At 37.7% G+C, this 13,119-nt stretch overlaps 1 protein-coding gene across 3 annotated transcripts in view; it reads left to right on the top strand.

Annotated features, from left to right (window-relative positions):
• Positions 1-13,119, top strand: part of LOC120777208 (collagen alpha-2(IX) chain) — a 379,148-nt gene that overhangs the window by 354,727 nt on the left and 11,302 nt on the right. For all 3 annotated transcript variants that reach the window (XM_040108383.1, XM_040108384.1, XM_040108385.1), the window contains one exon: positions 6,916-7,095. In XM_040108383.1, the coding sequence (XP_039964317.1) occupies positions 6,916-7,095 (180 nt within the window). The remainder of the gene's footprint in view (positions 1-6,915; positions 7,096-13,119) is intronic.

The raw sequence follows: 13,119 nt of genomic DNA on the forward strand, positions 1-13,119 counted from the left end.
AATGTTAAAGAAGCCGTGCCTTGTGGACTCTGACGTTGCCACAACACAAGTGATGCTTACTTTTACTTTTGCTTTTACTTTCTTTGCGTTGCTTTATATTTTGCTAGACTTCAGTGTGCTCCTTCCCAGACTCACCAGCAATAAGCAGCGCTGCTCTACCTCCCCTGCAACATTTACCCACTCACCTATATCTAAAATTAGCTGCGGCACTTGTACACTCGTGCTTGTAGCAGCTAGCAGCTCGGGTGGCACCGGCTATTCAAGCGTGCAGCTAAGCGGCCAAGGACAAGCATGACCTAGAGCGGCAGAAGAGCGCTACAAATAGAGCAAGTAGACGTCGCTGCCATGCGAACGCAAGCACTTTCATGTTTTGCTGCTACTCGATCTCATTTGCTCTTGCTACACCAGCAACTGACGGTTGTTGGCTACATAGTTACGTCTTGCACAGTACCGCCGCTCCTCAGCTCACCTCAACGCTCCAGCTTGTTAACTTGGTTTATTATAAATTTTAACCTAAATACTGAGCATACAACAACAAGTGCAACAAACACAAGTGCAAGCAAATTTCGCTACGCATTCCTCAACCAGCGACCGAGACACATTAAATGTACGACGCTGTGCTTATGATAATTTCTTAAAATTAAACGCTGTTGTTGCTGCCTCTGTCGCCCATTCGCCCATCCATTGTTGCCTTAGTCAAACGTCAGCAGTGCGCTGTTTTACATAATTTAGTGTAAATTCAACAAAGGCAGTCAGCAATAAATGCATACATGCGCTGAATATCCGTAAGGACCGCATTTACCTCTACAAACACACACACACAACAACTATTTTAAATATTTGGGTCAAGTTGAACAGTAAATGTTGCATACATTATGCAGTACCTTCCACAATTGCAGTGTCACAGCTTACCGCGCCGCTCCGAACGGTTGCCAGTTACTGGTGTTGGTACACCAGCGCGTATGCGCAACTACTGGCCGGATGCGTATACAATTTAATGCGAGACTTGCGTGTATGAGCACATACACTCTCAAGCATAAGTTAGTATATATTTATTAGGGTGGTTCATAAGGGAAAGTTTTTATAATATTTTTTAAAATCTGCTCTCATCGTTTTTTCAAATCTTCTTGGAGAAAATAAAGTTTATCATTTTTCCAGACGCCTTATACCGACACAATCCGATCCATTTGCATATAATCAAAGTTGGCGTGGATAAAAAAGTAGTTAATTTCCTAGCTGAGGAACACCCTAATGCTTATACAAATCCGCCGTAGCACCTCCCATCTCCTTCGTGTTTCAGTTTGTTGCACTCGCATATGTTTGCACCGAAGTCAGCACGCTCTCCTTCGGCTATGCTGACTCGCTACACCAGCTGCAACAGCTTGTCTTCAGACACACACTCAACAATAACTACATATTTAGCCTGCAGTTACAACACTGCATAACATGCTTGCACCTTGTTGCATATACATACCGTTGTATGCTATTCCGGCAGCTTCGGCTTCTACAACATGTTGTCTTCCGCTAACTACGTAACTTGTAGGGATACGCAACGGTTTGGCGCTTTCCTGTCACTCAGCGTATATTTCGACGCACTTGTCACTTGTCGCTGCAGCGTTTAGCGGCATTTCACACACACACACATATGGAAATAATATATATGGATTCATTTATTTAATGCACTTCGCAGTCGGTCTTCTCGCCGCTTCGTCTATCTTGACACTATCACCGCAAGCGCTCACACTCAGCCTCATTCACATGCGTGTGTGTGTGTAGTTGTTTCTTTAAGTGCCGCATGTTGGCTGTTGCATAAACTCACCTTTTAATTAGTCGCAAACACGTTACTGCCACTCGTCGAGTTGCCACCTGCGTTTGATGACAATCCTCTTTCAACTCGGCGCCACTACATTTGCAACGGCACTCGCTCATTTGACGCACATCTCCATAGCAGCGCACATCTTTGCCGGGGCGCTTAGCAGTTTGGCACAGCGTCGTCCCTGCAACAGCGACAACTCGACTTTACTCTTCTCTTTGGCACTTGAAAATAATTGCTGCAACTGCGCGTATCTCTTGTGATCTGGCATTTAATTAAAACAAACAAGTGTTTCGCTTATTTCGCAAATTGTGTGCTGTCAACTTCTCCTTGTTATTGTTTTTTTTGTTTTTTGTTGGTTTTTTTGGATGCGTGCAACATTTGCGCATCGATTTATACAAAAGCAACTAATGAAACTACATATTATATTATAATAAATATACATTCAATAATATAGCTATGTTGTATTCAAACTGAATATGTACTTTAGAAACGACGAACTTTAACGATATACAAATAATCTGTATAAATTCCCCGGCACCGTATACAAGTGAATCCAGCTATGAGCAATGAGGAGCTATTGACAAGTGATGTCATCTCTCCACAAAAAATGAGTTATGGTGAATTAAACTCGCACTTGCGATGACACTTAATGCCATTTTACTTATACCTTCATAACTGCGAAGGTTGTACATAACATCATTAACAGTAGAATCAAGCTACTTACATACATATTAAATTTGTCTGGACACCTGGTTACAGCGAAATAATTGTACAACCGATTAGCTTGCAAGAAAGGGCACCTTAACCTAAAAGCCATCAGCTTAAGATGGTGCCGATGTTCCTCTGTCCTCTTACGATCTGATGTCGCGTAAAGTCAGAAAACACTGATTGGGTTTCAAAATCCTTCTTTCTCAGAGTGGAATGTAATATAGCAATTTTAACTTACCATAAAACTGTCCTACTGGTGGAGCTAAAGATTTTGGAGGACGCAACTTGTCAAAGTTGCCTCGAGGAAGATGATGTGGAAAAATGTAAACACTTTCTCCTCAACTATCCAGCTTTCGCCAGACTGAGGTTGAAACGTCTAGGCCTTAAACAGTTTGTGGCAAGCGCAAGCCACTTTGACGATTTTCGACGATATTTTTGCATTAATACTTTACAGTACTAAACATTACACCAAACAGACATCTCTAGCTAATCTGTCCCGTCTTTTCCTTTAGCTATGTTTATTCGTAGCCTCATGAATATCAGCCTGCTTACATAACCTAATCAACCATCCTTAAAGTAACGTCTAATTTAAGCTTATCAGCTTGCAAAGCAAGATACTCTTCTCTCAGTAAGAACTCTCTGACGTGTCTGGGTTTAGTGACAGACGAGTTGGCCTCTCACGAGGTTGACGCACGAAACATAAGTACGTAGACCTCCCAAAGAGATAATTCTGGATAGGAGTAAATCGGACGAGACCCAGTGAGTTTCTCGCCTACAGCAAAATTGGTTTGACGTGATTCATTGCCCAAGGGATGTGTATTTGGTGAGACTAAAAATTTTACCGAATATAATTTATTGAAGTTTGTCGGGAAGAAATGATATAAGGTATTCGCTTCTTATTTTCTAATACTAAAATAGAACCACCTAAGCTAATTGAAGTCGAAATCGATAACATAAGAAAATTTTTAATGAGTTAATGGTGCTTTAGCGGTACATAAAAGCGTACTTCCATGTTTTCGAGCTTTAGGTCTTTGAGTAAAAAATAGCTTTGATACATAGTATGACCTGGTCTCCATTTTGAATATTTCTCTCGAAGTATGTAGTAAGCTAAGCTATCGTACCCCCTTTTCCTACTAATAACGAATCCTTAATAGCATCCATTTCCATTTAAAAGAGGTAGAATTGTACGTTAGCATACAGTTAGTCATATATGTATTAAAGATGTAGGTTATCTTAGTTCAGATACCAATTTAGTATGTGTTCATCTTCAATAAGATTTTGAAAAAAAAACGCACGAATATAGGTTTCAGGCCCTTGGGTGTCATACCCACTTGAGTCAAAGTATGCCTTTCTAATTTATTTTCTTTTTATAAAAGATAAAACCTTCAGGAACATATTTTTATATGCAAATAAGATTTCATTCCACATGTATTCCAAACGATTATTAAAATTAAAAATATAAATATCCCACTAGAGCTAATTCTCATAAAATCGAAAAGGAACTGCCAATTAGATTAGAGGTTCTTAGAAATCTTTCGAATCTTCGAAAAGGCAGTTGAATTATTAAACATTTTCGCTCTTTGAAATGAAGGCGGAATTTTTCGAAGAAAGATAATCATTTGATCCCACATTTGGCATATAAGTAATGTATGAGGGCACAGATATTTAATTAATTCGAAAATTTCAAACAGTCCACGCACTTTTCCTTTCAAGTTGAGCGAAATTTATAAAGGAGCAGCCACGCGCACAAAATTTCTAACGGTCATAAACAATCAGCAAAAAGCAATCAAGCGCCAGCCGATGAATAAATTGCATTCTTCTATTTATTTATTCGATTTTTTCAAAAACATTTTTTGTTAGTTCCAACTAAACGTGAATTACACGCTGGCATACAACTACACACAAACACTTCAAAGAGACATAAAAGTCTGTTATGGCAATTACAACTTAAGCTCGCACATAAAGCAGAAAGCAGACGTCGCAAGTAGTACTGAGTAGGTCAGGGCGGGCAACGGTTACACACAAGTCGGATTATGTGGCATCGTAAATCTTCTAAACATATGAACGAACGCAGGCGATCGGGCGATGCCAAAGCGGCAGTGAAAGCGAAAGCTGCTGCCACATTTGTGAACGAATGAATGCGGTTAAGTAATAGAAAGTGCGGAGGAGTGATAGGGCGGAAGAGCGACAGAGGACACGACCGTCGTTGGTTCAGTTCAAATGGTTTAAATGGCAATGAGAATGACAAAGGCAGTGGCATGCCAGCAAAGCTTTAAATTATGGCAAAACAATTTTCATAAACCACAAGCCGAGGTGAAAGGAAAAGTAAAAGTGAAAGAGGCGCAATGATGAAAGCCCAATAAATATTCGACCCACCCACACAAAGCAGGGTAAGTGAGGAGCGTGGTGTCAACAATCGGCAAAAAAAGTACCGCCAAAATTAATGGCTCACCGGGACAGAGGCAAACTTTATTTTTGTGGCACTTGTATCAATGACAGCGTTGCGCGAGTGGCATGTGGCATGTAACAAGGCGTAAATGAAAACACAAAGCACCGACACACAAACACAAAGCACTTGTGAGCATGACAGCTTGTAACGGCACAACAAAGTGGCACATCGTGGCGCAGAGAGAAAACAAAAGCCTTATCATCGTTTGATCAAATTAAAATAATTGCGCTTAAGCACCTGAAATTATGCTACAGTTTGTGTTGCTTTTGTTGCAGCTATTGTTTTCTTTATTCCCGCGCACATTTGAAGGGCACACACACACAAACTTACAAAGCGCTTTTCTGCTGGTGCTTATCACAATCGCACTGCGCACACACACACCGATAGCGCTTCCTGTGGGTTCTGCCGCTGCTCCGGCTGACGCTAACGCTAACAGTGGAGAAATTGAAGGCAAACAAGGAACGTGTAGCATATTTGAGGGCGGGCGTTAAACGTGAAAGCAGAAGCCACAATACAACAGCAACATCAACACCAACAATATGTATCTGCCACTTATCTTAAATGTCATGGTGTTTGCCTGCTTTTGATTTTGATTTAAATGTAAAGAAATTGCGCCCACATATGTACGTACATAACATATGTGTATACATACATATGTATAACGGAATGAATTATTTGCTTTAAATTTCCAGCATAATACTTATGGAAACACGGCTTTAAAAATCACATTTGTCGCCTGTTTGGAGCCTTTTTAGCAGGGAACAGGCAATCGGCTCGAGTAATATTGAGAGAAAGCATTTGAGTCTGCAGTTTTTTCAACACTTTCGGTTTAAGGCAAGACTGTAGAATATTTTTGTCGATTAGGGGCCTGCATAATGTCCAGTCTTTGATAAAATCGAGGAATTTTTCGACGACTAAGATGATATCGGAATTTATGATTCCATTTTTGAATCAAAAGTACTGAAAAATTTTATAGATATTTCTTGATCCAACAAAACGACGTTGAACTATATCGAATAGGCTAAAAAAACCGAAAGAACAGTGTGCTAAAATCGCAAGCAATTAAGTGGCGAGTCGAAAACAACTAACGTGAAGTGCGAAGTTAAAAGAATTGAGGGTCTCCAATATATTGGTTGTTCTACTAAGTGCTCCTCAATGCAAAGATCTGTACCGGTTAGGCGATATTGAGAGTTATGATATCATCTTCTCCTCTAAAGTTCCACATAAGAATAATTTTCAAATTCTAAAAGTATGAAAAATCATCCCTTTTAAGAGGGTATTGTAATATGAAATAAAGGCAAGTGAATTTTTCATATTTTCAAATTTTAACTATTCTAGACTATGTTTTTCACAATTTCCATTATGTTCGGTGATATACTTGTAGATATTTTGCAACACCCGGCATCCAAACTAGTTCGGCCGGAACTGAAACATGAAACAGCTTGGAGTTTTCTGCTGGACCGATTAACCTTAAATTTTTAGAAAGTCTTTTTTATAGACTGATGTATCTATGTCTGGACTAACCATACTCCAAATTTCAATTTTTACTCTTTAAACTCGAAGGCGTCAAAAACGGTGGTACAAAAATTTGTCTCTTTCGGTAGTTGCCATTTCGTGAATTTTTTTTACACTCTTCTGTAGTTCCAGAGATTCAAACATCTTTTCACATAGTTAGCCAAACTTCAAAAACTCAAAAAAACGTCATAAATTAAAAAACGTTAATATTCTGAATTCTATAGTAAAGCAAAGTCAGAATTCATGAACGTTTCAAAGTGCAACTAATAATTTATATTACTACTATATGCTCTATTTTTACGCTTAGACATATTGTAGAAGTTTAAAACATTACTTTTTATCACAATTTGACGTAACCTTATTAAAAATAAGAATATTTACATAACTCACATATTTACATTGTTGTATCTTTTTTCTTTCGACGCAGAGTGCAAAATCTTGACTCGATTGTACGTGTCGCGGACCGCGATCTACCGGTAGTGAATACCAGAGGGGACGTCCTCTTCAACTCGTGGAAGGGCATCTTCAACGGCCAAGGTGGCTTCTTCTCGCAAGCGCCGCGCATATACAGTTTTAGCGGCAAAAATGTTCTAACGGAGCCGTTGTGGTGAGTAAACAACAACAACACAATACAGACACATCCACAAAGCCTATTTATTCATTTTTTCCATTCTTTTTCATTACCTTCTTTTATATTTCCACTCACGTTGAATTGAAGTTGAGATTATTCGTTTGTCCCATCCGAGCTGCCAACAGCGGCGTCTGCGGCTTTGTGCTTGTTGGACGAAAAATCCACATAATTACATTATGTAAAGGCAAAGCGTGCTCGACGCGACTTCGTGTTGGGCGTCTACTTATTGTGTGCAAGTCAGGTCAGCGACATTAATGGTGGCGGCGGCGGCGGCGGCATGTGCTCAGGTGGCAGATTGCCAGCTTAGCCATATGCTGTCGCTGGATTTAGTGGCATCATTCGACGTGCCTCGGCATAAATAAGCCGAGAATGAGAATGTCAGGATTTTCCATTAAAATAGGGTCTAGCATAGAATTATGCTTGCATTTACCATAGATATGGGTGCATATGTGGGTATATGTATATGTAGGTTATATAAGATATATTTGCACATTTATGGAAAAATAATAATGAAACGTTCAACGGTGCTGCTGTTGAAATGTATAGCTAATCAATTTTGAACGTTATTATAAATAAATATAAATCCTGATAGGAGTATTATTTAACTAAAAAATGCTTGAAGTTAAAAAATTTAACTAACGACCACGTAAATTTAGTTCATATTTAGTGTGAATAAAAAAATGCTATCCAAACATTTTACCCACGGGTATTACATATTAGAAAATTGTTGGTGTTATATAATCAACAAATGGATGCGTTTGGACTCTCCACCAGATTTGGATAACACCATGTGCACGTGATTTCGAAATCCAAAAGACGGGTTTAAAAATTTTGATGGTAGAAATTTAAAAAATTGTTCAATTCAACAAAGTTTACACACTTTTCGTAGAAATATTTTTTTTGAAGTCAGCTATGTGATATCGAACACAGATTCATGGCTTCGAAAACGAAAATGAAAAAAATTACTAAATGTTTTAAAAACAGTCCCACATCTAGTTTACTCCCTTACCAATTTCCGAAAATAATACAATATACTTACTTATATAATGAGGATAGAAGGACCCTGCGTTGTCTGCTGGAGGATGGCATTGTGACTAAAATTAAGATTTCATGTATAAACGCCAGTAATAGAGACGAGCCTATTTGAGCGTATGGGTTACTCTTTTGATAGATTGGTGAAATAGGTTAGTTAAAATTTTCTATATTGTATATTCAATGTGGTTATTTTTCTATTGCTCATATAAAAATTCTCAAAAACTTTTTATTTTCCGAACTATTTCATGGAGCCTGACGTTCGTTAGCTCTTGAAGCCCCTTTGACCCTGCCATTGAAGCTTTAACCGATCATTACACAATAATCCTCCATGTCATAGATCTTGCCAAATATCAATTACCGAAGTGAGTAAAATCTGCTCAACTATTTTTGACTGTCTCGCTTTAAAAAGTTTAAGTTTAAATACATTGGATCTCATACCTCCAGCAATATTACTGAACTGAATGGATACTAATTGTCTAAGCCAACTTTTAATGAGTTTAAGAACGGGCCTAGAGTCCGCTTAGCGCTTCTGTGCGACTATACTTCTGGCTTAGAGTCGCCCGCAGAAGATCCAGAAACTACTTGACTTAGCAGTCGTAGGAGTTCTTACTACACATTGTTCAATAGGGCTAAAAATCTTGTATTAACAAAGTTGTATAGAAAAAGATGAGGAAGAGCCAATCATGTCTTCGTCGCACCAGGTGACATTGCCGAAATTAATATTAGTCACTTCAAAGAATTTTTCATATGCTTAGAGCGCTTTGTTGCCTTACGAGGTATTTGTGATAAATTATAAAAGAGTTTTACGTACCACAACAGCGCAGGTGAGGTCCGTGTTAAAATCCACCTATTAACCTAACCTAACATAACTTAGTGGACCCCGAAAGCCTTACAGAAGTATTGTTAGAAAAGACTGGCAACAATCAGAATATTTGAGAAACGCTCACATTTATTATTGTATATTAATATAAGCAAAATGACATACATACATACGTTTTCAAATATGTTCTCGCATATTCATATAAAAAACACAAGTGACAAACCTTCAAGCTTAGATGTTGAAATATCATGTAATTCTCAAAGGGTGCAGACTTGAGAGAAATTACAATTGCGAACTGTATATATGTATGTACGTATATATGAAATGAAATGAAATATTGAACCACAATATAATAAAGACTTGAACTACTTTATGTGCAAAAAAACAAATTATTTATTTAATTGCTTCATATATTCAAAAATAATAAAGCAAGTTCATACTATACTATATATTACAACAAAAAGAACACTCAACTGCATACACACACATACACAGAAATAGAAAAATAAATGTGTTTTTAGATTTTTCCTACACTTGACACAGTTACTTCAAACTCAGGCCAAAGAAAAAGTAATAACAAAATCACGAAAAGGAAATAAATAACACAATCTAACAATAACAACAAGTCAAATACGTAATTACAGCAACAGCATATGCAACAAATTGAAGTTAAGTGATTACAAAACGTAATTGTTTTGTACCTACAGCAGCAACCATCAAACCACAAAGTGACAAATTGTATTTACAGAGTATGCCGTTACCACACGCCATCACACGCCACCACATGTGTGTGTGTGTGTGTGTGCGAGAGTGAGCGAACACACACAAGTGCAAATTGTTATATTTAATGCAGGCGACAGAGTTAAGCTTATAAAATTTTGTGGTGTTAGATGTTGTTATTGTTGTTGGATAATGCCTGGCAACATTTAATCCCTGAGCGGCAAGCGCTTGCGCTCATTGATAAGCAAGCAAATACAGCTACAAATGAATTGTGTGCGCGTGTGTGTGTGTATATGCATTTGTTGAGGCACGTTTAATGGATGCATATAATTGAAATACAAATTTAAAATGATTCTAAGACTTCTCTGAGGAAGCTTTATGCTGGCAGAACTGAGTTCGTGCTAAATAATATATTTTATGCGTGAGTGAGTGTGTACATGAACATATGTGGCTTTGCTATTGCATATAAATATATATTATATATAAATAGATGCATTGTCGTCGGTGCTCAAATAAATACTCGACTTACCAGCACAAACATGTCAAGGCTGGCACACACACTAGTGCAAGTGCAGTTATTGTAACGGCAAGTGATGGAATTTCATAAATGCCGTGTCCAGGAATTGCATGCTGGATACAAATTGAAATTTACCACACTCCAAATAAATGATATTTGTGCCCACACACACTTGCTCCTTTGTTATACATACACACAGGTATATGTGGCAGTATTATTAATTTATGAGCAGCATTTAGTAGTATGTCGGTGAGTATGCACTTGTGGCATTGTCTGGAGTTCACATTGCGACATCGTCAGCTTGCGGAAATTTATATAAATTTTGCAATATTAGTAACTTGCACGAAGATGCTACAGCATCCATCATTTGCAGTTGCAAGTAATTTATCTTCGCAATGAGAACTATTTTAGTCGTTTAGCACAACTGAGCACTTAATAGTATTCCTATGATCTCGAAGATACTTACTTAAACAAATTTTCCTAAATGTTAAAAAACCAAACAAGAAATAAGTAATAGTCTCATCATTCTCATCGCATGCTCTGCATTCCGCCCAATCCACTTTGCCAATTTTCTGAAGATGGGATCTAAAGATATGTGCTTTCTGATAGCCTCTTGAAGATTACTAAGTTCCATTTTACCTAGAAGTAGAACCTTTGGGTCTGTCCACCATCAAAAATACCACAAAGTAACTCTGGAGCATACCTTGTGTTGCTATTGTTCCAAGACCTGAGACCTGAGATCTATGGTCCATTACTTCAAACAACCCTTGAAGGAGCTGAATGTTTAGGGAATTTTGTTTCCAACAGCCCGAGCCAGCTCATCTACCTTTTCAATTCTCTATTCTTATATACTACTTACCTACTGAAAGTCTAGTTATTGTCCGCTAGTATAACCTAACGATGTGAGACTTAGTATTGGCACTATGGATAACATTTATTTATACACTTTTGTGCTAAGAAAAATGCACCATGTTTTTTTTTTGTTTTTGTTCTTTTATATTATTTGAAAGTACTTACGAGTATACGCCAGCAGTCGTCAAGCCATTGAAGAGCTCAAGGGCCAAGTTTAATATAAAATGCCTTAAATACTAAAAATACATTTTGCAGTTTTAAATGTTTATACATCGACGAAATGACACACCTTTTATATTAATATATTGATATTAAATATAAGCAAATATGTGTATTGAATTGGGAATCTGAATTAAGAACTTCTTTTATCCTGCGAAAATAAAAAAAATATTTCCAACTAAATTTTTATTATCTCGAAATTGCACAAATTTATTAAAATGCAATATTCCAATAAACAAACGAAGCAAATAACAAAAAAAAATGTCACTACATTTTCATTCGAAGAACCTAAAGTAATTACCACATTGTTCAAGTGTACACAGCCTTAGCAAGAGACCAGCGATGGACAAAGCGAAAGGACTAACGAAAAACGATGGAAATGACAGCAACTGCAAACTCAAAGATGTTACGAAAAATGTTTCGCATTTCATTTCTGCTAATGACCGTGGACGCTTACAATGAGAATAACGCACACAATGGCAGCAGCACACCATCTCCCCACCTCCACACTTACTCCGTCACTGCCTCTCTTACTGTCTCCGCCGCCGAATGCTGTGCAGACAAAGTAAATTCCAACTAAACGACTGGGAAGAAACTATAAATGACAGCAGAACTGAGACGGCCAAAGTGTAACAAGTCGCTACTTCGACTCTGTAGCTCTGATGCTCTGAAGCATGTGATGGTGACCTTTTACGAAAAGATTTTTGTGCAACTTTCGCAATACGAGTACTCGTACTAAATAGTGCCGTGTGCAAAGCATACCAGTTCGAGACTCGGCTACAAAGGTCAAATGTAGCAAGCACTGGATTGCGCTCTTCGTGTATACGAAAATGTTGACACAAAAAGTTTGTTCATTAATTACTTTCCAAATTAATTTTGACATTTTAAGTTGAGTTTCATCCTCGTTGCCATGGTCCGCACTCTCACTCGTATTTAAGCGCTATTATGTTGGAGTTATTCGGTTAAGAGAAGCGATATTGGACTGCTATGGCAGTCAATTTGGAAAATTGCACGGAAAAATATATTCAAAAAGCTTTGGCAAAGCGAAAGCAATTTTATTTTGTGAAAGAAAAATTTAGATAATATTTGTTATTAGTTTTCGAATGCATAGAAGCTTTTTGCAGTAGAAAGAATAATATTTTCATTTCTTGCCAACTTGCTTTTCAAAAAACGAGAACTTCTTAAGCTTGTTTTTAACCAAACATTACGCATGCATTTGTTCTCACATAAGACCCTCATTTTTCCTGGAATTCCACGCTCGCATATGCATAAAGAAACATTTCGTAACACGCATCAAAAGTGCTTGTAACTTACCCAACTTGTTTTATTATTCCGACAGTTGAGGTTTAATAACTGAAATTTATCGATCAAATTGTCTAACTCCGCTTAGTTGGGAACTAAAAAACTTCGCAGATGAATTCCCGTCATGTGGCTGACTTTTAGGTCATTCATTACTGTACTGTTATGTTTGTTGACACACAACTATATTTTAACTGTCACCTGTCCCAGTTTTCAATTTATTCTTAATCCCAACTGTCCACTGTGACGAGTCGAGCGACAAAGATACGAAATGTTGAGGCCTGAACTGTGCCGTTAACTTGTAGCTGGGAAAAGTGGAAAAAGTTAAAGGAGGTCAAAGAAGTTGACAGACGAACAGACAATTGTTAATATACATGAGCAGTTGAGGTTAAAAATCAATAAAAATAAAAAAACAAGTAAGGAAGACCTAAGTTCGGGTATAACCGAACATTTCACACGCTTGCAGCTTGCACGGATTAAGGGCAGGGAAGTACCTTAAAGTACATAAGGCTTGTTAGATATATGGTGTCTAGGGCGA

This window comes from Bactrocera tryoni, chromosome 5 (genome assembly GCF_016617805.1).
Source record: "Bactrocera tryoni isolate S06 chromosome 5, CSIRO_BtryS06_freeze2, whole genome shotgun sequence".
NCBI classification, from domain to species: Eukaryota; Metazoa; Arthropoda; class Insecta; order Diptera; family Tephritidae; genus Bactrocera; species Bactrocera tryoni.